The sequence below is a fragment of the Podarcis gaigeae genome (assembly GCF_964106915.1).
Source record: "Podarcis gaigeae genome assembly, chromosome: 15".
Taxonomy (NCBI): domain Eukaryota; kingdom Metazoa; phylum Chordata; class Lepidosauria; order Squamata; family Lacertidae; genus Podarcis; species Podarcis gaigeae.
The window spans coordinates 2280734-2307678 of record NC_139692.1 but is presented as its reverse complement, the minus strand read 5'-3'; the positions used below and the strand labels follow the sequence as shown (position 1 = coordinate 2307678).

The following is a 26945-nucleotide window of genomic DNA, read 5'->3' as shown; positions in this document are numbered from 1 at the left end:
ACCCTAGGTGGGAGGGTTGGGGGGAGAGAGAAACCCCCTCTGGCGTGGGCGCATGTGCCCCCCCCCACTCCGGCCACCAGGAGGTTTGTGGTGTGGTAAACCGGCTTATACTCAAGTCAATAAGTTTTCCCTGTTTTTTGTGTGGTAAAATTAGGTGCCTCGGCTTATACTTGAGTATATATGGTATGTAATGTTCTACATCCTCCCCACCACCTTTCTCCTCCCCTTCCCTGTCCCTTACAGCATCCCTTCCTTCTCCTCTGGATTTTCCCTCCCCATGGAGGAAGGGGGAGATCCTTTATATCATATGGACAAACAATTTAACTTAAAAGCAGCATATTAAATTTAGCAACAAGAAAGACAATTTGGCAAGCTACATGGTAAAAAAAAAAAAAAATCACATTAGATCAACCCATTCAAAGGCTAAATAGAAAGTAACAGCAATGATACCAGGCAGAACTCCATTGGGACTGGCTATCTCTCTGGTAGCCAGTCATTTGACGTCCGCAGGCAAGGACCTCCAATGACAACCTTACAAGAGCACACTAGAATGTAGACTCAGCCCATGATTTGATCAGCTCCAAGCACAGGTCTATTAGGAAGAGACATATATTGGGGGCATTCTGTTTACTGTGGTTTCAAATAGAGTTGAAGTGTGTGTGAGATGATCATCTGGTGATGCGTGTCCACACCACCTTTCATTTTATCCTGAGATTGCTGCACAATTATGCACTGGAGAATCATTGCCCTTCCACGCTAGGAAGCCAGTGTGGTGTAGTGGTTAAGAGCGGTGGATTTGTAATCTGCAGAACTGGGTTCGTGTCTCCGCTCCTCCACCTGCAGCTGCTGGGTGACCTTGGGCCGGTCACACTTCTCTGAAGTCTCTCAGCCCCACTCACCTCACAGAGTGTTTGTTGTGGGAGAGGAAGGGAAAGGAGAATGTGAGCCGCTTTGAGACTCCTTCGGGTAGGGATAAAACGGGATATCAAATCCAAACTCCTCTTCTTCTCTTCTTCCTTGCTTTGTTACATTGCTTAGACGTCTCAAACCTTCTTAAAAACCCAAAACAGCACTGTTGGCACTTCTAGTGGCCTGGTTAAGTAGCACGGGGGGGGGCAGTTTTTAGTTGTCATATATGGGATAGATGTGTACGGTAGATGTGGTGCTTGTTTTCTCAACCACTGTCTAGCCTACATTGTGAGCAATGGATGATGAATGGTACATTGATGCCTAAGAGCAACCCTCAACAACAGTTATTGTTGAGGTCTTTTGTGAACGGAGAAAAGCGGTCAGCTTTTGAGAGTTGTCTTTGCGTCTGGCCTCCTGCTTAGGCACGGGTGCAGGTAGCTTGCAAACATTTGCAGATGCAGTTGGGGTCACAGTGACCCCCAAAGCAGAATTAGTAAGCATTGTGTGAAATGCTAGCCATGATGGGTGGGGGAACAATTTTGGTAGATTACAAAACAGGTTTTAACTGGGGGCGGGGAGGGGCATGTTTTAAAATTCAGGCTTGTCAAGGGGTTTTGTAAACCTGAGAGGTACTGTTGACCCCATTAGAGTTTGTAGCCCTGCTAAGGAAACCGAGTCATTTGTCTATTGTGGGAAGATCCAATATGCTGTGTTTTTACCTTCTATGCTCCTTTCTCACAAGTAATGAAAAGAACAGGTTCTGAGCTAAGCCTCTGGTCATGAAGAAAAACTAAATAATTTAAGCAGCTGTCAGGACTGCCGCTAGGTCCCAGCTCACAGAGGACCAACGCCCAGTGGATATTATATACAAAAGTCTTTATTGAAGTTTAGTTTCCATTTCCAAGCTCTGGGCGCGCAGGCCCACGTCTTAACGCTAGACCGGCTAAGTCCCCTCTGACTCACTGCTCCACCCACACCAGTTTAAGATTCTAGCCTGGCTCCACCTCTTGCGCTGCTCTTTCCTGCGTTGGGTCCTTCTGCCCTCTGGGGTTCCCTCCTTCCTGGACTCCTCTGACGCGGAGCCTCCTGAGTCTTGCCCCTCCCTCCGGCGGGCTTTAGGACCTGGCTCCCTTCCCGGGCTCCCCGCTGTGCCGCGCTCCTGTACATTTGAACTTGGCGCGCGCGCCCAGCCGGTGACTTTCCTTCTGACCGTTTCCCCGCTTCCTGATGTGGGTGTTGCCAAACCTGACTCCTCTCCTCCCTCTGGTGGTGAGGACACTGGTCCCGACTCCTGGGACTCCCCCTCCCCACTGCGCTCTGGTGGAGACGCTGGCCCTGATCTCCAGCTGCTGTTCAGAGACTCCCCGCTGGCCCCTCCCTCTTGAGGTTTCTCCCTTGGAATCTCCCTTGCTCTGGCCACCGGCGCTCCCTTCTGTGAGTCCTCCGATTCGCTAGAGAGGCTTGTGGAATAACTCTGGCCACTGTCACTGCCTGCGCCCCCCTCGTACTCCTCCTCCTCACTCTCCATTTGCTCCCCCTCCTGTGTCTCTCCTTCTGAACCCCTGACATCCATCCCCCCCTCGAAGCCCCCCCTTCCCCCCTCCCCCTCTTCCGGTGCGGGTTCCGGGTGCTCCATTGTTGTAGGGGTGATTCCAGGATACAGCTCGTCCCCTGAGGCTTGCAACCATCGAGATAAGTCCGGGAAGTCCCCCATGGGCTCGTCGACGACGACCTCCTCCGCTTCCATCTCCTGCGCGGTGTGCTCGAAATCTGCGCTCGACCCCAAATCACCCAAGAGCCCTCCTCCCCCTGTTGTTTGATGGGGGTCCACCTCCCAGGGCCCCTTCGGCATGTCTCTGCGCCAGCCCACCTCGGGTTGGTCCTCCCACCAATAAGATCCCCCCGTGCTAAAACCTGAAAGTGATCCCTCCGGAGAGCTGCCTCCCGGAGCCGAGTCCTCAGCTGACGAGAAACCCCTGAAAGTGCTGGCCGAGAGTGTGGGTGTGAACAAACAATCCTCGAAAAAGCCCGCCGGCATAGGCTTGTGCGGGAAAAGTGTGTGGAATTCTTCCTTGAGCAACTGCTCTTCCACTGCGTAATCCGGCACCCACCTGTTGGCGCTGGCCGGGGTGTCCTCCGTGGCGAGAAGATATTCAATCCCGTCCTCCCCCCACCTTGAGTCTAAAATCTCAGTGGCTTCATTAAGTGGCTCCCCTTTCGGCGACCCCCCTTTTTTGGGCGCTTCTCTGAGCGGGTCTGGCGCCTTCCCCGGTGCTTGAAACCTGTGGGGCTCTCTGTAGGGCGTGAGCACTGATCTATGAAAGACCGGGTGCATTCTGGAACCCTCCGGGAGTGTCAACCGGAAGGCCACTGGGTTGATCTGCGCCTCTACTTGGTAAGGCCCTAGCTGCTTGTGCCCTAGTTTCTTCTTGGCTAACGATCTGGCTGGAACTGCTTGTGCTGCCAACCAGACCCAGTCTCCCACCTGGATGTCCTCCCCAACCCTCCTGTGTCGATCTGCCTGCACTTTGTAAGCCTGTTTTGCCAACTCTAACTGCCTCCTGAGCTGCTCGTGGATCTCCTGCAACTCCGCTGCCACTTCCTCTGCTCCCTGTGGCTCCCCCTCCCGCACTGTGTCCAGACCCGGGAAGGTTCTGGGATGCCTCCCGTAGTTGGCAAAAAATGGGGTCACCCCCGTGGACCCGTGCTTCGTGTTGTTGTAGGCAAACTCGGCCAACGGTAGATAGTCCACCCAGGTCGATGGCTGCTGGTTCGCGTAGCATCTCAGGTACTGCTGCATGATGGCGTTGACCCTTTCCGCCTGCCCGTTAGTTTGCGGGTGTCTCGCCGACGCCAGGCTGACCTTGACGTTCAGGAATCCCATCAGCTTTTGCCAGAAGTTGGAGATGAACTGGCGCCCCCGGTCGGACAAAATAGACCGTGGTAGGCCGTGCACCTTGAACACGTGGTCTATGAACATCTTAGCGGTCTGCTCGGCCGTGGCCACCTTCGCGCACGGAATGAAGTGGGCCATCTTGGTGAACAGGTCCACTACCACGAGCACTGCCGTCTTGCCCCTTGAGCTGGGTAGATCTGTGACAAAGTCCAGGGCTACCCTCTCCCACGGTACGAACGGTGTCTGTAGCGGTTCCAACAGGCCCGCCGGCGGCTGGTGCACAGGCTTAGCCCTTTGGCAGGTGTCGCACCTATTGACATAGTCCGCGACATCCCCCCGCATCTTAGGCCACCAAAAGTCTCTGGCTACTAAGTCCACCGTCTTCTCCTTGCCGAAGTGCCCCGCGCTGGGCGCGTCGTGCAGCTGTTGCAGGACCTTCGCGCGGAGGCTGTCTCCTGGTACGTAGAGGACTCCCTTGCGTAGGAGCAGGCCGTCTCGCACTTGGAATTCGTCTCCCCTCGCCGTGCCACTGCACACCTCCTCCATCTTGGCTCGGGCGAACGAGTCTGTTCGCAGCGCGCGGCGCACTGCGTCCAGGTCCACCGTGGCTGACGCGCATGCCCACGCCTGTGGTGTGAAAATGTGCTTGGCCGCCGCCGGTGCCTCTGCCTCCAGATACTGCGGTTTTCTGGACAGCGCGTCCGCCAAGACGTTGCTGTTTCCTGGGATGTACTCAATTCTGAAGTCGAAATCTGCAAAGAACTCCGCCCAGCGGATGTGTCGCTGGTTCAGGAACCTCGCCGTGCGCCAGTACTCCAAGTTCTTATGGTCTGTGCGGACCTGCACCGTGTGCTTGGCTCCGACGAGGAAGTGCCGCCACGCCTTGAAGGCTGCATGTATGGCCAGCAACTCCCTGTCCCAAATGGTGTAGTTCTGCTCCGCTTTGCTGAGTTTTCTGGAGTAGAAAGCGCACGGCCTCCAGTCCCCCTGGTGGTCTTGCTGCAACAGAACGGCTCCCACGGCCCTGTCTGAGGCGTCCGTCTCCACTCTCATGGGCCTGCTGGGATTTACGTGCAGTAGGTTCTCTTCGGAAGCGAAGAGCTGCTTGAGCTTCTGAAAGGACTGCTCTGCCTGCTCCGTCCAGATGAACCTCTTCTTCTTGGAACTGAGGGTGTCGGTGATGGCCGCTGTCTGCATGGCGAAACCCTTGATGAACTTGCGATAAAAGTTGGCAAAACCGACAAACCTCTGTACTTCCTTCCTATTGCGTGGGCTCTTCCAATCCAGTACTGCACGTACCTTGGCACCGTCCATAGCCAGTCCCTTGTCGGACAGTTTGTAGCCCAAGAAATCCACCTCCGTCTTGTCGAACTGGCACTTCTCCAGCTTGGCGTACAGCCTGTGCTCCCGCAGCCTCTGCAGAACTTCCCTAACATCTCTCTCGTGAGCCTCCGGCGATTCCGAGAAGATTAGGATGTCATCCAGGAAGCAGACGCACTTCTTGTAGAGGAGACCCGCCAAGACATGATGCATGAAGGCTTGAAAGCAGTGGGAACCATTTTTTAATCCAAAAGGCATAACTCTGTATTCATAAGTGCCCAGCGGCGTAAACATGGTTGTTTTCCACTCGTCGCCTTCCCGTACGCGAATGAGATTGTACGCTCCGCGCAGATCCAACTTGGTAAAGATGCGACCCTTCCTCACCGTCGCCAGCAGGTCATCGATCTTGGGCATAGGGAATGCTGAGGGCTTGGTCTTGAGGTTCAAGAAGCGGAAATCAACGACCAGCCTCTTTTGGGGCGTGTCCCGCTTCTTTACAAAGAACACGGGACTGCCTCCTGCCGCCTTGGACTCCCGGATGAATCCCCGCTTCAGGTTGTGATCTATGAACTCCCTGAGCTCTTGCAATTCATCCTCAGACATGGAGTACAGTTTCCCCGTCGGGAGCGTCGCCCCGGGCAGGAGGTCGATCTTGCAGTCGTAGGGTCTGTGGGGTGGCAGCTTATCCGCCTCTTTCTCGCAGAAGACCTCCAAAAACTCCTTGTATTTGTTAGGCACCGCTTGCAACATGCCCAAGTTCAGCTGTGGTCCATCCTCGTGCCCCTCATCTTCCAAGTCCGCCAGGATGCAGTGTTCTGCGCAGTAAGAGGAGCCGAAGGTCAGTTGCCGCTGGTACCAAGCTAATGCTGGGCTGTGCCTATCCAGCCAACTCATTCCCAACACTATGGGCGTGTCTGACAGGCGGGTGACGTTGAAGCTGATGACCTCACGGTGGTTTCCAATGCGCATCACCATTGGCGGCGTCTGCTGTAGCACTTGCCCTCCCAGTAGCTCCCTGCCGTCCACTGTGACGACTTTCAGAGGTACCGCCGCTGGCAGAAGGGCTATGCCATGTTGCTGGAGGAACTGCATGTCTATAAAATCTGCATTGCTCCCCGAGTCTACGGTGATGGGAATTTCCACCAGTAGCCCATTGGGGAGCTGAAGGGATGCGGTGAGCTGCACTACTGGTTTGGGTGGGAGGGGGTCGGTGGGCTGTAAGATCCCTGGGGATTGCTTCACTGACTTGTCTGGCTGGTCCCCAGAGATGCCATCTCCAGCCAGACAGTGGAGTTTTCCTGCTGCGACTCCCTCTGCTGAATTGCGTCTGTTACTGTCGCTGCGGCTGCAGTATGCTTGTGAAACCGCTGGGGACACTCTTTTGCCATATGCTGAGCACTGTCGCAGATGTAGCACTTCCTGGTTCCTCTAGGAGGCTTCATCTTGACTGCTCCCGGAGTTAGGGCTCCGACTGTGGAGTGAGCCTTAGCACCACCTATCTCCATCGGCTCCTCTCCCCCTCCCAGCGGAGGCATGGATCGAGCGCGCGCCGCCTCCTTGGGGAAGGGAGGCAGTCCTTTCGCTGGCGTGCGTCCCAAATGCCCTTCCTCCCTGCCCCAAGGGCGTCCTTCCAACCGAACCCCAATGGAGAGTGCCCGTTCCACCACTTCCTTGGTGGTTTGGGGTCTTCCCCCCCTTGCGATCTCATCTTTCACAGCTCCGCTCAACCCCTCCCAGAACAGGTCTCTGACGGCAGGCGATTCTTTCTCCCAGGCTAGTACATTCACCAATCCGAAAAAACGTGCATGATATTGCCTCACAGTGGCTTTACCTTGTCTTAGTCCGTGAATCTCCCTCCTAGCGATATCCACATCAATCTCAGATAAAAAACACGCATCCATCACTTTAATGAAGGCAGCCGCATTTTGGAGGGCTGGATCCTTGTCTCTCCATAGATTGCGCAGCCACGATTTTGCCTCCCCCCGCAAATGCGAAATAATAAATCCCACTTTCTCTCCCTCATTTTTAAAGTCTTTGTCAAGCAGCTGCAATGTATAAATCACATCTGCTCTGAAGTTAGGATACTCCTGCAGGTCCCCATTGAAGTGAGATACCAGGCTCCCTCCTCTGTTTCCCAGCCCAATCCCTTCTGGTCTGGTGGCTGGGAGCCTCTGTGTACTTAGCACTTCTAACCTGGTTCGCAGATCCTGGCAGGCAGCAGCTGCTTCCTGTTCTTTCTTTCTGGAAGCCGCAATTTCTGCAGTCAACTGCGTCACTGCGTTTTGCAAACTCGCTATCCTCTCTTCGGTAGTCATTTCCCTGTTTTTCGTGAGCTCGCGAAGCACCAATCTTCACCCCTCGCTGCTTTCCCGCACTCCACGAGGTTGCAAAATTGGTGAAAATGGAGAGGGGACTTACTGTCAGGACTGCCGCTAGGTCCCAGCTCACAGAGGACCAACGCCCAGTGGATATTATATACAAAAGTCTTTATTGAAGTTTAGTTTCCATTTCCAAGCTCTGGGCGCGCAGGCCCACGTCTTAACGCTAGACCGGCTAAGTCCCCTCTGACTCACTGCTCCACCCACACCAGTTTAAGATTCTAGCCTGGCTCCACCTCTTGCGCTGCTCTTTCCTGCGTTGGGTCCTTCTGCCCTCTGGGGTTCCCTCCTTCCTGGACTCCTCTGACGCGGAGCCTCCTGAGTCTTGCCCCTCCCTCCGGCGGGCTTTAGGACCTGGCTCCCTTCCCGGGCTCCCCGCTGTGCCGCGCTCCTGTACATTTGAACTTGGCGCGCGCGCCCAGCCGGTGACTTTCCTTCTGACCGTTTCCCCGCTTCCTGATGTGGGTGTTGCCAAACCTGACTCCTCTCCTCCCTCTGGTGGTGAGGACACTGGTCCCGACTCCTGGGACTCCCCCTCCCCACTGCGCTCTGGTGGAGACGCTGGCCCTGATCTCCAGCTGCTGTTCAGAGACTCCCCGCTGGCCCCTCCCTCTTGAGGTTTCTCCCTTGGAATCTCCCTTGCTCTGGCCACCGGCGCTCCCTTCTGTGAGTCCTCCGATTCGCTAGAGAGGCTTGTGGAATAACTCTGGCCACTGTCACTGCCTGCGCCCCCCTCGTACTCCTCCTCCTCACTCTCCATTTGCTCCCCCTCCTGTGTCTCTCCTTCTGAACCCCTGACAGCAGCACTTTTACAGGGTCACTTTGACCCCTAGCACTTTGTCTGTGTGTGTTTTTCCAGTTTTCTCTGAAATTGAACTCCAGAGTTGTAAGAATACAGAATTAACCCCCACCTAGCTATAAGAATAAAAACATGGATGTTTCACTAAACTTAGGAAGAAGCATCACACGGTAATAAGCACTTCTTCATAGTCAAGGTATATCTAGAGCAGAGCTTTTGAAACTTTTCATGTTGGTGACACACGTTTTAGACATGCATCATATTCTGACACAGTTTTACTGGCAAACTGAAGGTTAAACTACCGTATTTTTTGCTCTATAAGACTCACTTTTTCCCTCCTAAAAAGTAAGGGGAAATGTGTGTGCGTCTTATGGAGCGAATGCAGACTGTGCAGCTATCCCAGAAGCCAGAACAGCAAGAGGGATTGCTGCTTTCACTGTGCAGCGATCCCTCTTCCTGTTCTGGCTTCTGAGATTCAGAATGTTTTTTTTTTCTTGTTTTCCTCCTCCAAAAACGAGGTGCGTCTTGTTGTCTGGTGCGTCTTATAGAGTGAAAAATACGGTGACTCCTTTCCAGGCCTGGGAGGAGCGCAGGGAGCATTCATGCGACACACCTATACACTGCAGCTGATAATGATTGGGAATTTGAATGCTAATGTTTCCCTCTTGGTTGCCAGTGCAATCCTATGCATGTCTACATAGAAGTAAGCCCCACTGTGTTCAAAGAGACTTCCTCTCATGTAAGTGCATGTAGGGTTGCAGCCTAAAAGGGGTTATGAGTATGTCACCAGATTCTGTGTGTTGTGCCTGGGCAGATTTCTGGACCATTTGTGTACAAGGCACAAGCTGAAAGGAGAAGCAGCTTCTCTAAAGAAAGTTAGCTGAGCCAGGTTTTAGATTTAGACCTCTGAGGAGACCTAACTTGGGGCTGTAATCAATAGACCCCATTGCCTTGTTGGGGTCTGCTTAAATAAAGAACTGTGTGCATGACCTCTATTTCCTAGCCTGCAGCCGGAACTCGGCCTTTAAGGTCAGAGCAGGAATGAACTCAGGCTGAAAGCATGCAAGTTGTAAATGGACTGAGCGCCACTCCCAGACTGCTCATTCATCCAGCCGGTCTTCTTTTCAGGATCTCTCCCTTTCCACCCATGCCTCATTAAGTTTATTTGATTTTCTACGGTGTTGTATTACTCAGTGGAATATCTATTTCTGTTCTCTTCTCATCATGTACCTTTTTGAGAGTCAAAATATCTTGCTGTGCTGCAGCCCTTGTGGAAGAGGCTTATGTGTGGCTGACAGATGTTTTCATTTTCTGAATGAAACCAGAAGCGGTGGATGCTTTTAATGCCATCCATTATCACTGGTTTAGGCCGGGGGTTTTCCTGCCTGTTTGATTGGCGCTTTTGTCAATGTTTCTGCTCTTGGAGGCTAATGGCCCTGAAAGCCTCAACAACTTTGGGTGGATGCTCTGCCTTAAATATGGTCAACAAGTTCTGGCACCTCTTCTTCTAGAAAAAAAAGCCCCAAAGAAAAGCAGAAGTATATGTGTGTGAGAGAAAAAGATGAACAGACTGAGAATACGACCCTGTTCTTTCAGGGAGCTGTTAAAGTGTACAGATTTTTAAAAGAGAGTCCTTCCTAGTGTTCTGATAATAAGACTCAAAGCACATTATTAGACCATCAGACTAACAAACAGCAATTCAACAGGTGAAGGTTTTTCCCTGGCTACTTACCTCCATACCAGGAACAGCTTCACCTCTTTAGGTTTTCTGAATGTCAGCTTGCTGCTGAATTCAGGTAGGTAGCCGTGTTGGTCTGACACAGTCGAAGTATATAAAAAAATTGTCCAGTAGCACCTTAGAGACCAACTAAGTTTGTTCTTGGTATAATCTTTCATGTGCATATCTGAAGAAGTGTGCATGCACATGAAAGCTTATACCAAGAACAACCTTAGTTGGTCTCTAAGGTGCTACTGGACAATTTTTTTTATAAAAAAGGTAAAGGTACTCCTGCCCGTACGGGCCAGTCGGGTCCGACTCTAGGGTTGTGCGCTCATCTCACTTAAGAGGCCGGGGGCCAGCGCTGTCCGGAGACACTTCTGGGTCATGTGGCCAGCGTGACGAAGCTGCTCTGGCGAGCCAGCACCAGCGCAGCACACAGAAACGCCGTTTACCTTCCCGCTGTACAGCGGTACCTATTTATCTACCTGCACTTAGAGGTGCTTTCGAACTGCTAGGTGGGCAGGAGCTGGGACCGAACGACGGGAGCTCACTCCGCCGTGGGAATTCGAACTGCCGACCATACAATCGGCAAGTCCTAGGCACTGAGGTTTTACCCACAGCGCCACCCGCGTCCCCAATTTTTTTATAGCTTGCTGCTAAAAACATTGAATCAGAACCTGTTTAAAAAGGGAAATAAATAAGGGCAGTTCTTTATGTAAGGTTTTGTAATATTTTAACTACAGTTGTAGAGGGTTCCTTGGCCCTTTCCTGAGTTCAGTGTAGTGTAGCATTGAAGAGCATTAACAGGAAGTCTGTCAGAAATGGCGGCGGGACCAGGCGTTTACTGCGTGGCTTTTCTTGCCTGAGCCCTGCTGTCCCCCTCCCTCTACTGGCCTACCTTAGAGAGCTGATGAAGGGGGGGTTGAGATACAATAAGAATGCATTCTGAGCACTTAGAAGAGGTACTAAACAAAGTATAGTTTAATTCATGGCCAGCAGGAGGATCCTCAGGGGAGAGACTGCAGCTCGGGGGTAGAGCATCTGCTTTCCATGCAGAAGGTGGGTAGGGCAGGAACCGTCCGCTGCCTGGAACTCTGAAAGCCGCTGCCAAGCCCTGTAGACAATGGACCGGTGCTGTAAGGCCACTCCCTGTGTTCCCATGCACATCTGAACCCCTTTGTGTATTGGATACAGCAGCCAAGCAAACAGAAGTGGGAGCCGATGAGTAACAGGCTCATTATTGTCCAGGGATGCCTACCCAGGGGGTCCCTCCCAGGCCACCCCCAATTTCTCTGTTTTAGTTATTAGCAAGAAAGATGTGTTAGCAACAACCCAAAAGTGTTGCAGTCGGAGGCTCCTCTCTTCAGTGGTGTGGTCTTGATTTTGTTTTCCATATATGGTTTTGTAATTATTTATCATTATTGCGCAACAGGTTTACTGGCTCATCTGTTCCCAGGAATTGTTCCAGGTCCCAAGAATTGTGGACAGTAACTTAGGACTTTGAGGCTGTGTGACTGCCTTTTCATGTGGCACTCCCAGCTGGCAAGAGAAAACAGTGTAAACTCCCTTTTCACAGCAGCTGCAGTTGCACATGTATGGATTTAATCGTGTAGTAAGCAAAGCGATGAGTCTTCCTGTGTTGCTCTTCTCTCAGTTCCTTCCCACTTCATGTTGCGTAAATGCCTGTTGTGGTGAAGATTGTATTTATAGCAGAAATCCCACCTCAGAGGTAACAGAGCCCTGAAAGAAACCTGCATGGAGCGTTTGACATGCCAAGGAACATTTTGCGCTATGGCAGTGAGCCTCAGAGAACCTCCAGCCACAAAGATGAGATAAGAAATTTTTTATTCCATTTTCAGGAGCCATTGTGGTCTAGTGATGAGAATGTCAGACTCGGACCAGAGAGATCGAGGTTCAGATTCCCTCAGCCAGACACTCTCTCAGCTTAACTTACAAATTTTTTATGAAGAGAAAATGGGGTGCGAAGAACCATCTTTGTCACCTTGAGCTCCTTAAGAGGGCAATATAAATCTAATAATTATTTTTCAAATGCACACACACAACAGTCACTTGTTTTCTCCAAACCATTAACTGTTTTAAGAAAATGTGCCGTGATTGTAGATGGTTTGTTCTCCAAAACATCCTTAAGTTTAACTGCAGTTAGTCTAGGCTCAAAAGTGAGATAAGACCAGAGACAAAGGCCAGAGGAGGAGGGGGGAAAGTGGTGTGTGAACCTGAGGGTCTTGCTTGCAGCGTTAGAACATGGCTTAGCAGAAGGGCTTGACTCCCTTGTAAGCAATCTTAGTCACATATTGTGCGAAAAGGCTGCCATAGTATGAAACAACAACAAATACCCTACACCCCCCTCCCAACACTGCTTCACTCTTAGAGAGGGGGAAAATGCAGCAAATAGATGCCAGTTCATGTGTCACAGCTTTGCAAAGAATTGGGGGAAACCCACTTGCTCTTGGGTCACCCACCCTGCCTGATGCCAGGGGCTGATGCACCATCCGCCTCCGCCCCCTTGTCTGGTGAATATTGAGGGTAATGTTCTAATGATAAATACTTCTGCCCACCCACAAACTTTTCTCCAGTCATAGGCTTTGAAGTTCCTACACAAAGATGAAAGGGGGAGAGTTTGTGCTCGCTTGTTGATGAAGGCTTGCGAAGAACACTTCCTTCTCTTCTTGTTCTTATCGGTTTCTGGTTTTAAATAATTTCTCAGTGTTTAAGACATCTGTTGCTGGAAGGGTTGCGTGAGTACATGCACATGTTGCATGTACACACATGTATGTACCCAGCAGGTGCATCAAGTCAGTTTTCAGAAGCTCTAGCTAGGGAATCAGTTTCATTTGTGAGTGACTACAATTAGTGTGGGCAAAAGAAGCATCTTTCTTATCTACGCAGTGCTAGCAGACTGCCTTGTCCTCATGGATACAAGAGGAGAGGAAGCTTTCCACTAACACAGAACTCACAGAACAAAGATGCCAAATAATCCTATGTAACTTGAAAAGTGGGATGTTTCAGCTGTTTCAATTAGTATGACATTTTATTTGAATACTAGTACCCTTCTTCTTCTTTGGCGATCACTCGTAGCCGAGTAAGGGATGCAGGTAGCACTGTGGTCTAAACCACAGAGCCTAGGGCTTGTCGATCAGAAAGTTGGTGGTTCGAATCCCCACGACGGGGTGAGCTCCCGTTGCTGGATCCCTGCTCCTGCCAACCTAGCAGTTCTAAAGTACGTCAAAGTGCAAGTAGATAAATAGGTACCGTTCTGGCGGGAAGGTAAACGGCGTTTCCGTGCGCTGCTCTGGTTCGCCAGAAGCGGTTTAGTCATGCTGGTCACATGACCCGGAAGCTGTACGCCGGCTCCCTTGGCCAATAAAGCGAGATGAGCAAAGCAACCCCAGAGTCGTCTGCGACTGGACCTAATGGTCAGGGGTCCCTTTACCTTTACATAGGTATCTGTCTTCAAAAAAAACCTGTCCTCCTGTCCTCTAGTTTATTTCTATTTTTTACTTCACCATTTTTCTTCCCACAGGCATTCCTCATTGTAAATTAAAAGTTTGAGATTCTAAATTCTGTAAAAGCTCAAACAATTAGTTCTGAATGTGGAAGCAAGCAGATTCAGAAGAGATCTACAAAATATTCAAATTTGCATAATTTATTCTGAGTAAAATCTGTGGTGTATATAATTAGCACATTTGTGGCCTTTATTGCTAAGTGCAAGCTTTGCTTTGATATCCAGACCCCCATAATTTTACATATTTTCTGTTTTTAAAGATTTAAATTTTGTTCAAAATATACACAATTAGAAAGAAGCATAACATTTGCATGATTTGGTATTAATCGGCACACTTTGGTTTTATTAATATAGTGTTTTATTTGCATAGAAGGGTTGGGGGGGGCAGGGGGGGTTGGCCCAGAATTCATGCTGACTTGATACACAAAATTCAGGATTTTCCGAAGTTGCAGAATACCTGCCTGACCAAAAGCAACTCTTTAACTATTGGACTTTAGTGGGAGATCAGTTGCAAATGAGCCTTATCCAGGAACATGGGTTTCCCATAGTGGATTTGAAGAACACTGGCTGAGTGTGGGTGTGTTTGGCTGTTTTGTTTCTTTTTGAAATCTTGGTGGAGGTTTGAAGTTTTCTGAAATTCTGTCCCTTCTTAAGTCATTAGCAAATGCATAATATATGGAGTCTGGTGCCCTCAAGTGGATTTACTTGTTCAATGCAGTTAATCATGACGGTTCCCTCCCCCTTGAGGAAGTGACTACACTGTTTTGGGGGTAGTTACTGCTGTGAAATTCTCTTTCTCATGGCTGCAAAACTATCCGGGGTTTGAGGCTCAAAGTCACAGGGAGTTACTCTTTTTCCTTGCTTTCTACTTGCTTAGTGGTAAAAACCTGGCCACCTTCCAGACTGTGTAGAGTTTTGCCACTGTGGTAAAAGGAGTCTGCTGCACATAGTATCCTTGTGCTCATTAAGAGGAATGCTGTAGCAAATGGGCACAAATAAGGATTCTGAGGAAGAACAATGGCTCATTTGTATGAAGTTTTTAATAACAAAAATCAAGTACCCACCTCCAAACAAGAAGTGTAATTCCTGGAATTTATGGTTTTTGAAGAAGCAATGTCCAAAAATTATTATTTTAAATGCTCTGCTTATCAGATTTTTTTATACTGGCCTTCAGCAAATAACGGGGTGGTCTACAAAAGTTAAAATACAATAGAAGTACAAAGCAGCAGGGTGAATGCAGTAGTAAACATCCCAGGAGAAAATGTCCTTTAGATGGTAAAAAGTCCAGGAAGATGAGAGTCTCTTCACCTGGTGCCAAAAACGCATTAGAGTAGGAATCCATTGAGCTTCCCTGGGGTGGGAAGGAAGTTTCCATGGCCACAGAAAAGGCCGCCTCCATTTTCTTCCTGCCTCCTCTCCTCTTCATTTCAATTAATAGGTCTACTGGGAAATGTTCCAGTGCAAGCCTCATTGAAATGACTTGTCTCTCATTTTGCCATCTTTATAATGGCCTCCAAAATCTGCTGGTGGAGGTAGCAACCTTCCGTTGCATCCTGAGACAGCTACACCTGGGTTCCATGCTCACAATCAGCATAGTTGGTGTTTGGGCCTCCCTTAAGCCAGTATTCTGTTGCTGTCGGATGCCCAGGCCCATTCTCTGCCTCTGCCAGTTCAGTTGTTCCTCATCCATTGAAGGCAGGCTTGAGACCGCACATCTTCCCAAAATGCACTCTTACCTCAAAGTTTAAGAGTGCCTGCCCTGGGCCTTTGCGTCTGCCCTTCTGAGAGAGAAGGGGCACCTGTTGGCTCTCCTGTGATTCTTCTTGGTCAGGGAAGGGTGGCTTCACACTGCCCCCACAGCCATGCTTCTGCAGAGCGGGGGCACCTCTCTGTGGGGCCTGACAGAGGTACAGGCTGTTCAGTGGAACACTGAAAAAGCATCTGGTGTCCCACAGCAACCATAGAATGAGGTTGCATTAGAACCACTTCCCCTCTAACCTCTCTAATACTTTTCTTCAAGTTCTAGCTGCTACAGATCTGTTCAATCAGAGGGCTGCAGCGTCATAGGCAGGTCAATCTGTGAATTTTAGCCAATGGTGGCTTTGCACAGGTGGAAAGCACTTACTCTTGCACAAGTTGGGACAATCTACTTTTCACAGACCTAACGAAGAGTGTGAAAGGTTTTGTGTACCTTTTGCGCTCATTGTTAGCTGTTTGCTGGGGCCCAGTGACAATGTGTCAAGTAGCTTTTGCTGCATAGAGTGGGAGAGCCATGTGGGGATGCAGGTGATTTTCATGTATCTTGTGGTGTGTTGCTTCTTTGCACGCATATACCAGTAAATGACTGGGGAGCGATGGGGTTCTCATTTCTTATGCTGCTCCCCCTGTTACATGGAGACAGATGTTGCTTACAGTTTGTGGTTTACGAAGGTTTATAGTTACTAGTCATACAAAAAGTTCTGTGTGTCGGGAGAGGAGTGCTCCTAGGCATCTGCATGTAGAGACTACATGCTGGGGCCTTTGTGTGCAGCCACCCAATTAAGTGCATTATCCCAAAGGCCATGGCTCAGACAACAGGCTGCTTATGTCCTGTTCAGCAGAGGGGCTTTTGGGCTCTTGAAGAGGTGAGGGAAAGGGGCACTGATGTTGACTAATATGGTACAAGTAGTGTTTCCTGGAGCCAAGTAGTTTAATGCCACAGCATCTGATTAGCCCACTCAGCCCCTAGTGGTTTGGCTCTTCCTATTTTGGTTGTTCTGCTCTTGCCGATTTCACTTCATTAGTCATTGTGTAAACCAGCAGTCCTGCTGAATCACCAGAAAGTGCAGTTCTGTTACCTGGTGATGAGAAGGGAGAGCAGTGCTATAGTGCAGGACTTCTGTCTCCTGATGGTGTCCCCACTCCAGCTGCTAATTGATTAGGCCGAGGAACAGGGGTGGGGCCTTTGAGAGTTCGTTGAGATTTAGGTGTTCCCGAGGAGTAGCAGCCACCTCCCCCTCAAAATAAAAAGCCGATTCACTGTGATGGTGAGGGGGGGAGGCTGTCTCTATGGAGATGGTGTATATATCTGTACCCAAAACATTTGCTCTTACACTGATGAGAGCCATGTGGTTAGGAGCAGCAGCAGCTTAGCAGAGAAACCAGTCTAACGGGAGACCTATGGGTTGGTTGGCAAGCAGGCTTTCATCATTCCTGCCGCACATTGTAGCTGAGGACAGGTTTCTTGGGTTAGGGCCACTGCTACTTTTATTCTACCTTCTAGTACTTTTCTATAGGAACCACAAGACCTCCTTTCTTAGAGACAGGTGAAGTTATTGGTTGGGATCCTTTGCAGAGCAACATTCTCAGAACCCATATGCAGGCTTTTAGGATACTGAAAGGATTGCTAACAAGCCAGATACTATATGCACCACATTCATCTGCCCAGAGCTTAGAATTCTACCTACCAGTGTTGTGATCAGTGTTACCACAAGACCCCACTCCGCCCATGACCATAGAATTTTAATAATCAATTAAGCATGACCTTCCTAGTTCTGCTCTTCTTATTACCAACACTTACTGTTCTTCCTGTCCAGCTTGGAACTGAAAAGGTAAGAGCAGAATTACTTAGCATTTTTTTTCCCTTCTCGTATGGCTACAGCATTTTTATTTTTATTTTGTCTTACACCTTCTTTCATGGGACTCAAAAGTGGGGTTCCTGGGGCTCTCAGCTGGCCTCCCACCAAGGCACTGGCTTCAGACCACGGCAGTGGTGAAAACCCAAGACGCCCTGCAAAGAGGGCTGCTCAGTGATTTGAGGGCAGTTACTAGACCAAGGGATTTAGTAGTGAGCACAGGCATAAAAGGAGGCAAAACTCTCCTGCTAGCGAAGCTGGGATTTAAAACAAGGTTCCTAGTTGTGGTTACGTAGTGCCACTTGTCTGGAGGGGCCCCTTGGCAGACGTCATCTTGCAAAAATGAACACTTGAGCCACATTATTTGTCAGATATTGAGCTGATAAAATGATTTTTTCCCTTTAAAAAAAAAATCTCCTCCATGGAAACTTCCAGATGGGAACAACCATGCAGTGTGCTGCCTGTATCGCTGCATAATAATTGTAGGGCACAGGGAGTAACGATGGAAAAGCTGGGATTCTGAGATTCTTTGCAAAGCTTACTCCATCAGCTTCTGTTGCTATGGTGATAATGCATAAAAGGGGCAGTAGCAGCAACAGCAGGCAGTGTTGTCTAGTGGGCTCGGCAGAAGACAAATGGTGTTTAGCACCCTCCAGCTGTAGATCGCTGTGCTGATCTTGAAGGGAAGGCACCTGACCCCTTGGACACCTGTCTAGGACACGGGGATAAGAATAGCCACTTTGCGGAGGTGTTCGGAGGATTAGCTGGCATCTGTGAAAATCCTGCCAATGCTTGGCTGCCAAGGAAAGGGTTAAGCTGGGCCTACTGGTGTGTCTCCCTCTCGGCTCTATGGCTTTAAAAGCAGTTTGGTGTATGTAACCTTACAGGAGGAGAGCAGGAAACACCATTCTTCCCCCAACTGCTGGAAAGGTCAGAGTTCATGACTCACTCCTGCTACCTCCTCTGCAAGGCTCCAGACGGCTGTGTAGGAAGAGGGGTTTGTCACTGCCTAATCACGACTGAGCAAACGGATCCCCTTCAGAGGTGGAGATAAAAGCATCGCCAGCAGGATCAAGCAGGAGGAGGAAGCAGAACAAGACTAAACGTTTTTCTAGCTTTTTAAATATACAGTAATACACTCTTATGACTTGTGTCCCAGATAGTTTTCTCACAGCTGCTTTGAAACTTGCAAACCATGTCTCTGCATCTCCATCATTCCAGCTGAGTTGTACCTAGAGATGCTGGGCTGTGATGCTTTATCTCACAATAATCATATTGATTGCTTAATTGATAATCTGTATAAATTTGTATGAGAAAAACCTATTTCTAAGGCAAACCTACTTCCTGTGGTGTAAGAGATGCTTGTGTCACCTTAAAAACAGCCATCAGTTTAAGAGACATTTCCCCTTTTCTCACGCACAAAACAGAGTGCTTCTGGTTTAAGATGGTGCTTGCCATCTGCAGTATTTATGAAGTAGTTGCATACCAAATAAAAGTACCCTATGGGGGGGGGGGGTTAAAAAAATCTAGTTACTGACGAGTTACTAGTCACCTTTTTAGTTCAAGATATTTTAAAACAGTATAACAAACTGAGTAAAGGTCCAAAACCTGCTACTGTAGTTAAAACAATTTGGCTAGCTGTTGATTTATAGTTGGCCATGGTTGCAATGACACCCAACATTTTAAGCATACAGTGCTGTTTATTGTAAACCTCCCCTGCCAAAAACATGAGAGTATGAGAGACTACTTAACCTTGTTTTTAAAAAAGCCCATGCTCCAACCTGCCTTTTTAAAAATCTGAGTGATTTCTCAAATAGCACTGAAGGTTTGTAACCAGAGCTGAAATGTTTACAGCCATACTCTATTCATATTTACTCAAAAGGAAGTCCCACCATGTGAATTGCAAGCTTGGTTACTTAATCTAACCAATAATTAACTGACTTAAACTGTGCTCCTGTGAGGTTTTTTAAAAAAATAAAGATTTATAAAAACTGCAGATAGCAAGTACTATTTCAAATGGCATGTCCTTCAGTGTGAGAAAGGAGGGTGCCTGTAAGATACTGTGCACAAAGCCTTTAATTTTGGCTTTTTGCATGCAAATTTATACAGATTTAATCACTCAACTAAAAATCATGCAGTCAATCACTCAATCATATTTTTTTTAACCAGGTGACAGCCCTTGCAGTAACCAGCAGACAACCACACAGCATTGCTGGCTCAGAAACTGGCATTTTAAAAATAGTTCAGTCACTGCAAGCACTAAAACACTTTATCTGTATTTTCTTGGGAATGCTGAGGATATGTGGTGGTTATCAGCCTGTTTAGATTTCCATCTGTTGAGGAGATCTGCTTCTCATGGGACTCTCCCCTCCCCACCCCCTCCAGGTCGTGTACTACACTGAAATGTACAAAATCTTTGGTGACTTGACAGAACAGATTGATGAGCCCGGCCTGACGGATGAGCAGAGGCAGAAGGAGAACGAAGCCAAGCTGAATGAACTGAGAGCCCTTTCCATTGTGGCTGATGACTGACCTGCAACGCGGACGCTCCAGGCTCAAAATGGAGATTGCTCCTTGCTCCTCCTTCTCTAAGAACCTGGTCTTCTCTGGATTTTAACCCATTGTATATATGCTCGTCCAGATTGACATGGCATATGCACCCGGAGCTGCAGCTCCTGTGGGTTCCCTCCTGACTCTTCTTGATCCTGGGCAATAACCAATCATTGCCTTAAGACACTACTGTCAACTGCAAGCTTTTCACTGATGTTGGCTTTCTTTCACAGCATATTAAAAAATGTGTTTGCCTGGATGCTTTTTATCATAGTTATGTGAGACCCTGAATCGCCATAGTTTACCAGATTTAACATAGGATTTCACCTCTGTGCCCTTAAGAGACATCTTATCACAACTAGCAGTGGCACTGTTGAGTTTGTATGCCTTTGTGCAGTAGAATAATGTCAAAACAAATTTTTATACTGAGTTGCAGCATTATCATCCCGCCTCTCACCTGTATGTGGTTTAATTTTTCTGAGCCCATAGGAAGACAGCCAGCATTTATAATGGTGGTCTCAGTGCAGCCCATATATAATTATATGGTCAGCCTGTGGAGCTGTAGAACCTCTATGTGCAGTTGTATAAATAACCACTTGAATATCAGTTACAGGTTTGTAACCTGTTTTCCTGTGCCTCTGTTAACTACATGCAATCGGTAAGATTGCCTGCACATTGAGTATTGGAGATGGGATTAAGCTAATGAGAGAGCACCACGTGTAGCGCCATTTTCTTAGGGGAAGCTGCTATGGAGGAGAGGTTCCCTTCCTTGATCTTCTCCCCACTTTACAACAAGGAAAGCATCTGTGCTGCTCAATGTTTCCCACTCTTTTACAATTAAATAAAATGTATGGTGGTAGGTTACTCTTAAGTTCTTATGTTACCAATGAATCTAATTTTATTTTTGCAAAAGGAAAAAAAAATCTCTCCTTGGCTATGTTTCCATCTTCCTTCTCTGTGCAACCACTGATACACACATTGCTGCCCTCTACTGCCTGAAAAGGCCAGTCTAAAGCAGCATGGACCTGTTGCATGAGAACAGAGTTGAATACATGAGGCAGCAGCAGCTAGAACTAGCTGCTAAGGGAACAGAGGAGCTGAGCTGAGTTTTGATGAGTTTAAGAGATGGCAGCTGTGTGAGATGCCTATATTTCATGAACTATATAGATTATTTTAAAAACTCGGTACTCCTTCCCTCTCGGTACCTGTTTAGCATACTGGTTATAGCATAATGCCAACAATTTTAAAACCCAACGAACAAGTCTTAAAAGCCATTGTGAAATTAGGCTGAGGCACTCACTCCTTGACAATGCCTCTCAGCCAGAAATACTTTCCCCAAAGCAGCTTCTCCCTACCACGTGAGGGATCATCATTGCATTAAATAATGCCCCTACCTATGGAGATAACAAGTATGAGGCATGGAACAGAGTGCAGGAATGCACCACATTGCCTTTTGCTTTATTTCAAGTTTTGCTTTATTTCAGTCAGTGGGAGATGGGTTGCTGTGCCGTGTAAGCTGCTATTTGTGGGCCTACTTCTGTTTAAGTTATTGGCTAACTGTTTTATTAAGCAGCATCTGAATGATCACTGTATGTTGGCTGCATGTGTTTCTCTCTAATTAAGACAGGCAGATTTCACTCAAAAGCAAAAAAAGGCAGCACAGCCTTCTAACTGAGGAAAAGACTTTTATAAAAGGGAACCTGGCCAGTTAAATACAAGTTGTTACCACATTTACAGACTAAAAGCAACACATCCAGAAGAGACAGACCACCTGAGGATGGGGAAACAGGTGGACAGAGCAGATGCAGCCAACAGGGACTGCAGAAGAGGGCTCACCCCGGCTTTGGACAGTCCCCCACCCACCTGGCCTGCCGCTACTCTGCTAAAGGCTACCACAGGGACCCAATGGGCTACCTACCACAGCCCTCCTGCCATTGCTACTTCCCCAAAATGGAAGTTAAATGCACTGCAGCCACCCTACCGCTTAAGACCTTACCTGGTGGCCGATAACTTTGCTTACATTTGAAGACTGGCGAAAACACAGCAGATTGCTAAGCCTTTAAAGCTACATCTTGCAAGTGAGTGACTCAAAACTGCCAGAGAGGGAACCAGATGGCATTGTTTTCCTTAGAATGGCCAGCACGCAGCACTGAATGTATGAGGGTCCAAACTCTAACCCACAAAACTGCAACAGTCACAAACTAGCCTGCAGCACTGAATGCATAATCTGTAGAGGATATAAGCCAGGAACCACTGTGTTGTTTTCATCTGATGTTTAAAGTCCTGCTATTTCTTTTGCAGCCTTCTCAGACCACCTTTTAATCAAGAGGCAGGCAGAATGCCACCTTCTTGAGCAAAAGCTGTGGGGCAGGGAGGGAGAGAGGGCTTGAGGAGAAGAGAACAAAATTCTCCATGCAGCACAAAGAGGCCAGCCATGCCCTGTCCTTTGGTGCAGTCAGCACCTGTTGTCTGTCACCGAACTGGGCTTTAAAAAATCCCTTCTAGTACTTGCTACTGGCAGACAGCTTGAGAATACCTGCACGGTAGCTTCTCCACTTCACACAATAGACCATCAAAACTCCTACTTAATGGGTACTCCTCCTTTAAACAATAATGGTGACTCCAGCACATGAACTGTGAATCCCAGCCATGTTTAGGCTAGGTGGCCTTTCTGCCAGCACACACAAGCCAGAGGTGGCGGAGTGGGCTAAGGAGGAACTCCATCTCCAGCCTCTCACATGGCAGTGAAAGGGTTGAAGGTCTCAAAGGCTTACCCAGACTGCTAACCCTCAGCCCAAAAATGTCAAACCAAGGTACAGATCTTCCCTGCCAAGCTGCTTCTCCAGGGAGTGTCAGTTGCTGGAAACGGCTGTGGGTGCTGGTTCCTTCTTTTCTAGGCAATTATTGGTCTGAAAGAGACAAAAGAAGCACAATAGTAAGAAAAGCAAACATTCAATTTATTTCATTCTCGTTCCCTTCCCCAGTCTTAAGACGATTTATCAACAAAAATCAAACAAAACAGCACATAAAGAAAAACTTTTAGGTAAGTTGCAGAGACTTTGAACAGATTTCCAGGACGACAACACTGACACATTGTTGGGTGCCTTTTTATTCCCCCCTTTACTTTTTTAAAAATTGAAAAACTCTCATACAATCATACATGTCTCAGAGGTGAGATGCCACCCCTGCCTCGCCACAGTATGCTGGAAACTAATTCATCCCTCACCACTACAATTCCCAGCACATTGAACTACAGTTTCCAGGATGCTTTGGGGGATGCCATGTGCTTACATTTACAGTAGATTTGCCAGAGACACTTCTGCAAATGGCTTATAGCTGATCTAAACATATGGAGAAGGCAAACAGTATAGCCTTCCTAGATTGCCTCATATAAACAACAACAAAACAGTTGGGAGTGGGAAACACACATTTGAATGTTCCCTCTTTCAAAAACTCCTAGCCCATAGAAAGTGATCATATTCTTGGAAAAGGGATCCAAGCCACCCATTTTCAAGATGTAGTGCCTTTTTTAACAACTTAAAATGAACATCTCCCAGTGTTTTGGGTAAGGATATGGAAATAACGGGCAATTAGGAGCTAAGCAGGTCTGGAGAATCCATGACCCTCCAGATGTTTCTGGACAACTCTCACAACCCCCAACTATTTTCATACTTTCTGGGGCTGATGGGAGTTGGGAGTCCAGCAACATCTGTCCCCAGACCTGGAGCAGCGACATGGAATAACTAGAAGACATGGGTCTCGGTTTGCCTCTCCATTCCTAGACCGAATCTGCAGGTAGAAATAAACTGGCTTCTGTAATTGTCCAGAGGCAAAGACTGAGTAAGACAGAAGTCCTCCTGACACCAGCTTCAGGTTTGAGGGAAAGTAGATCCAATTTGTATAAAGTCATGCACTTTACACTGTCTGCAGACCTAAGCACACATACCAGGGAGTAAGCCCCGTGCATAAGTTAGTGGAACTTACTTCCAAGTAAATAAATATGTATAGAATCAAAGAGCAGAGATTTGACAGTGTGTTCTTGAGACAAAAGTCACTGCCAGGAAAGAGACCGATTCCTGAGTCTCCACAGTCCCTCCATCTTTGCCCTAAGGACAAAGTAGAAGAGTTGCAGGGCCATGGCATGGCAGTCCAGAGTTGCCTGTTCAGCATCTCACACAAATGAACATTTATAAGTTTACCAAGCCAATTGCCACCAGAATCCACTGTTTGTGGAGCAGCATGCAGGGATGACAACTTGAAAACTCCTGACACCAGATAGGCTCTGTCCTAAAATATTCCGCAGGTTCCAGATTACCTTCTCAATTATCTTCTGGATTTCCAGCTGCAGTGGAATCAGGCGCTTCTTATTCTCCAGCAGCAGCCTCTGGAAACTGGATTTTTGTCTCTCGTTCCCCTTGCACTGCTCCTCCATCTCAGTGAGGCGCTTCTGCAGCTCTTGAACCTCCAATGTCAGGGCCTTGTTGGAAGCCTCTGTTGTAGAGAAGCGGAGCTGGGTCTCTTCTGTAAGCACAGCACAGAGGGTAGAATCACGTTCCAGGAAGTAACACAATGGACTGAGATCAGAGCAGTGCTGTCTCCCAACACCAGGAACAAAAGCCATTGTTCTGAACTCTCACAGCAGGCGACAAGAGTGAAGGCAGAAATTCAAAGTATCTCAAAAAGGGAAGCTGGAGGAGATATTTATATATGGCCGTGGTATATAAATTGGGGAAAGGGCCCTGGCAGCCAGACATTGTTCCATGTCCCCTAGTGCAAGCAGGAGCAACAAACCACAATCCCTGGCCAATCATGTCTGAATGGGATTGTGGTGGTTCCACTCTGAACCAACCTTGGCTACAGATTGTGGTTTCTCTTATGTGCTCGTGAGGATGAGCAAAGTGGCATAAATTAGTGCATTCACAGTAGACCATAACCATGGTTTACTATGTCATTCAAATTAGGCCTTTAAGTATATGGACCCAACTCCACTTAGAAACTCCAGCTAGCCCACTCTCTGCCTCCAGCTCAAATTCTTGGAAAGTCAAGCAGGTATGAGTAGCCAAAAACAGGCAAGGAGCATTAGCCTAGAATCACTGCAGCCCCACCAACCCCAAAGGTTCTATCAACAATGGTTCCACCACTCAATGCTTTGTTGCATTAGGTGCCAACTGCACTCCTGCATCCAATTCTTGTTGGGTTTCATTTGCCTAATATATTCTGATCAAAAGAGCCCTGTCATTCATCAGATGTAAGTGCTTTGTATGAGTGTGCCCAATGAACTGCTCCATGTTGTTGAGAGGCTAAAGCAAGGCAGGTGCTTTCTCTTGAATTCTGGCTTAGTGCAGCTTCTTGGGGATACGGTACAGCAGGGGTGGGGAACTGGATCTAGACAGGATGCCATATCTTACCCCTTGTGGCGACATCCACTTGTCAATCTCCTAGCATAGCAATGTCAAGTCACTTATTTTGCCCATGAGTTTTGTGGAACAGTTTTCAAAACCTGACAGCTGATAATTGGATCTTGCAAACCTTTTGGGCTGAGGCAAGTCTTTACCTGCCCTACAGCTGGTATCACCTGCGTGGACATGGCTTGAGCAAAATGGTCCTGGGACCAAACGGAGAGCCTGGCAGGCCTAATGAGACCCATGGACCACAGGTTCCCCACTCCAATCCTTTACAAGATGAGCCGATCCTAACCATGTGTGGCTCACCCAATTTGAGCTCCAACGTGTGGATTTTGTTCTCTAGATAGAGTCGGCTGTTTTCTGTCTGTTCTGCCTTTTCCAGCAGTTTCCCTACATTAAGGACAGCCCCATTGTATGAAACCAGGTTGCCGGACTGAGACTCTGGAGAATACTTGGTAGGCACCTCAGGCACAGAGATGGATGAGCACAGTAGATTGAGGTTCCCTGTAAGAACAAGGCAACATTTACTCTGCTTGGTTTTGAAACGGAGCATCCAGAGACAGGGAATGGGAACCAAGGGCAGGGGGAAAAAAACCATTCAGATTACTTTTGTGCTACAGTTTCCAGCTCCTCCCATTGTGGGTTAGAAAGCTCTGTTCTCTCCTTCCTCCAATCACACAATTGCCACCATCCCAAAGCTGAGCACACCCTTTAAAGATGGGTTGAAAGAGATACTACAGAAGTAACTTTTCCCTTCCATGCATCACTGCAGAGTCACTAGTGGCAGGTTGGGCAACATGTACACTGCCCCATGCATTCAGGAATCGGGACAGGGCAGAAGAATATTGGGAGTGCTCCCTAGCAGAACTAGGCATAACTGGGTGGTCAGTAAATAGGACCAGAAACCACTGATCATGTGTAAGAGCTAAGCCGAAACTGTTAAAGAGTTCTAGCTCAGAAGGAAAAATAAAGGGATCCTTCTACCCATGAAGCTCTATGCAACTGAACAGCCCCTTCCAACCCCACACTGAGTACCTACCTAATGGCTCCTCCTCAGGGCCTGGCTCAGTCCCTTCCTGTCGGCTGTAGCGTAGGCTGCGGTAACGGCACACGAACTGTGTCACCACCCTGTTCACCAGGCGCTTCACCTGCCACCAGATGAGACACCCCCCTCCATGAATGGCACTGGAAAAGGCCGCAAACAGATCCTCGTACCCTCAGCACTAATCAAGAAGGTCTCAAGTCATTCAAACCTCCAGCAAAAGCAGGGGAGAAATCAGATTGGCACTCACCTGCTCTTTGCAGAGATGCAGCCCCAAGGTGAGAAGCACCTTTTCCATATCCCTCCTGTGCAGGTAGCCGCAGAAATTCAAGTCAAAGTAAATGAAGGCAAGGAGGGCATCCAGTGGCAACACAGCACTTGGATCCAGCTCTCTGGGCTGGGGAAGGGTGGTGTAAGAAAAAGTAAAAGGCTGTTCAAACTGTCAAGGTGTCACTTCCCTTCTACTACAGAGACCATTCCCTGCACTTTCACTATAGGCTAGATTTCAACAGTGAACTGTTAGGGACTAAGCCTCCCCGAGCCAAAGACTGCATATCTACTGCATATCCACAGCTGACTCTGAACATGTTGGTGGGATTAAGTCTCAGCAACTAGGAACGATCAGGTTTCTGAGATCAGCTCCTATCCTGGAGTACCATCACTGCACCCAGGAGCCCACAGGGCATCAGAGACAAGCCTAGTTAAAACTGGACCAGAACGATATTGAAACGGCATTAGGTGTTGAGAAGCCTTGGGGGCAGCATAGGCGAATCGAGAACTAGTAATATT

General features: G+C 48.3%; 2 protein-coding genes and 1 long non-coding RNA gene across 18 annotated transcripts in view; 1 reads left to right on the top strand and 2 right to left on the bottom strand.

Moving 5' to 3' along the window:
* BIN3 (bridging integrator 3) overlaps positions 1-20580 on the top strand; it is a 143185-nt gene extending 122605 nt beyond the window's left edge. For all 5 annotated transcript variants that reach the window (XM_083713805.1, XM_083713808.1, XM_083713809.1 and 2 more), the window contains one exon: positions 19545-20580. In XM_083713805.1, coding sequence (XP_083569931.1) covers positions 19545-19691 — 147 coding nt within the window. In that variant the 3' untranslated portion in view covers positions 19692-20580. The remainder of the gene's footprint in view (positions 1-19544) is intronic.
* LOC310832432 lies at positions 1110-8597 on the bottom strand. The gene is made up of 2 exons (XR_014558298.1): positions 8317-8597; positions 1110-1725 (listed from the first exon to the last, which is right to left on the bottom strand). It is a non-coding gene; the product is annotated as an uncharacterized lncRNA (long non-coding RNA).
* An 801-nt stretch (positions 20581-21381) lies between the features above and the next one.
* The window catches only part of CCAR2 (cell cycle and apoptosis regulator 2), a 29938-nt gene continuing 24374 nt past the window's right edge, over positions 21382-26945 (bottom strand). For 6 of the 12 annotated variants that reach the window (XM_083713473.1, XM_083713474.1, XM_083713477.1 and 3 more), the window contains 5 exons: positions 26407-26553; positions 26154-26262; positions 25421-25618; positions 24025-24230; positions 21382-22618 (listed from right to left, as the gene is read on the bottom strand). In XM_083713473.1, the coding sequence (XP_083569599.1) occupies positions 22562-22618; positions 24025-24230; positions 25421-25618; positions 26154-26262; positions 26407-26553 (717 nt within the window). In that variant the 3' untranslated portion in view covers positions 21382-22561. Of the gene's footprint in view, positions 22619-24024; positions 24231-25420; positions 25619-26153; positions 26300-26406; positions 26554-26945 lie in introns of all 12 variants that reach the window. The other 6 variants (XR_014558117.1, XR_014558119.1, XR_014558121.1 and 3 more) reach the window with 2 other exon arrangements.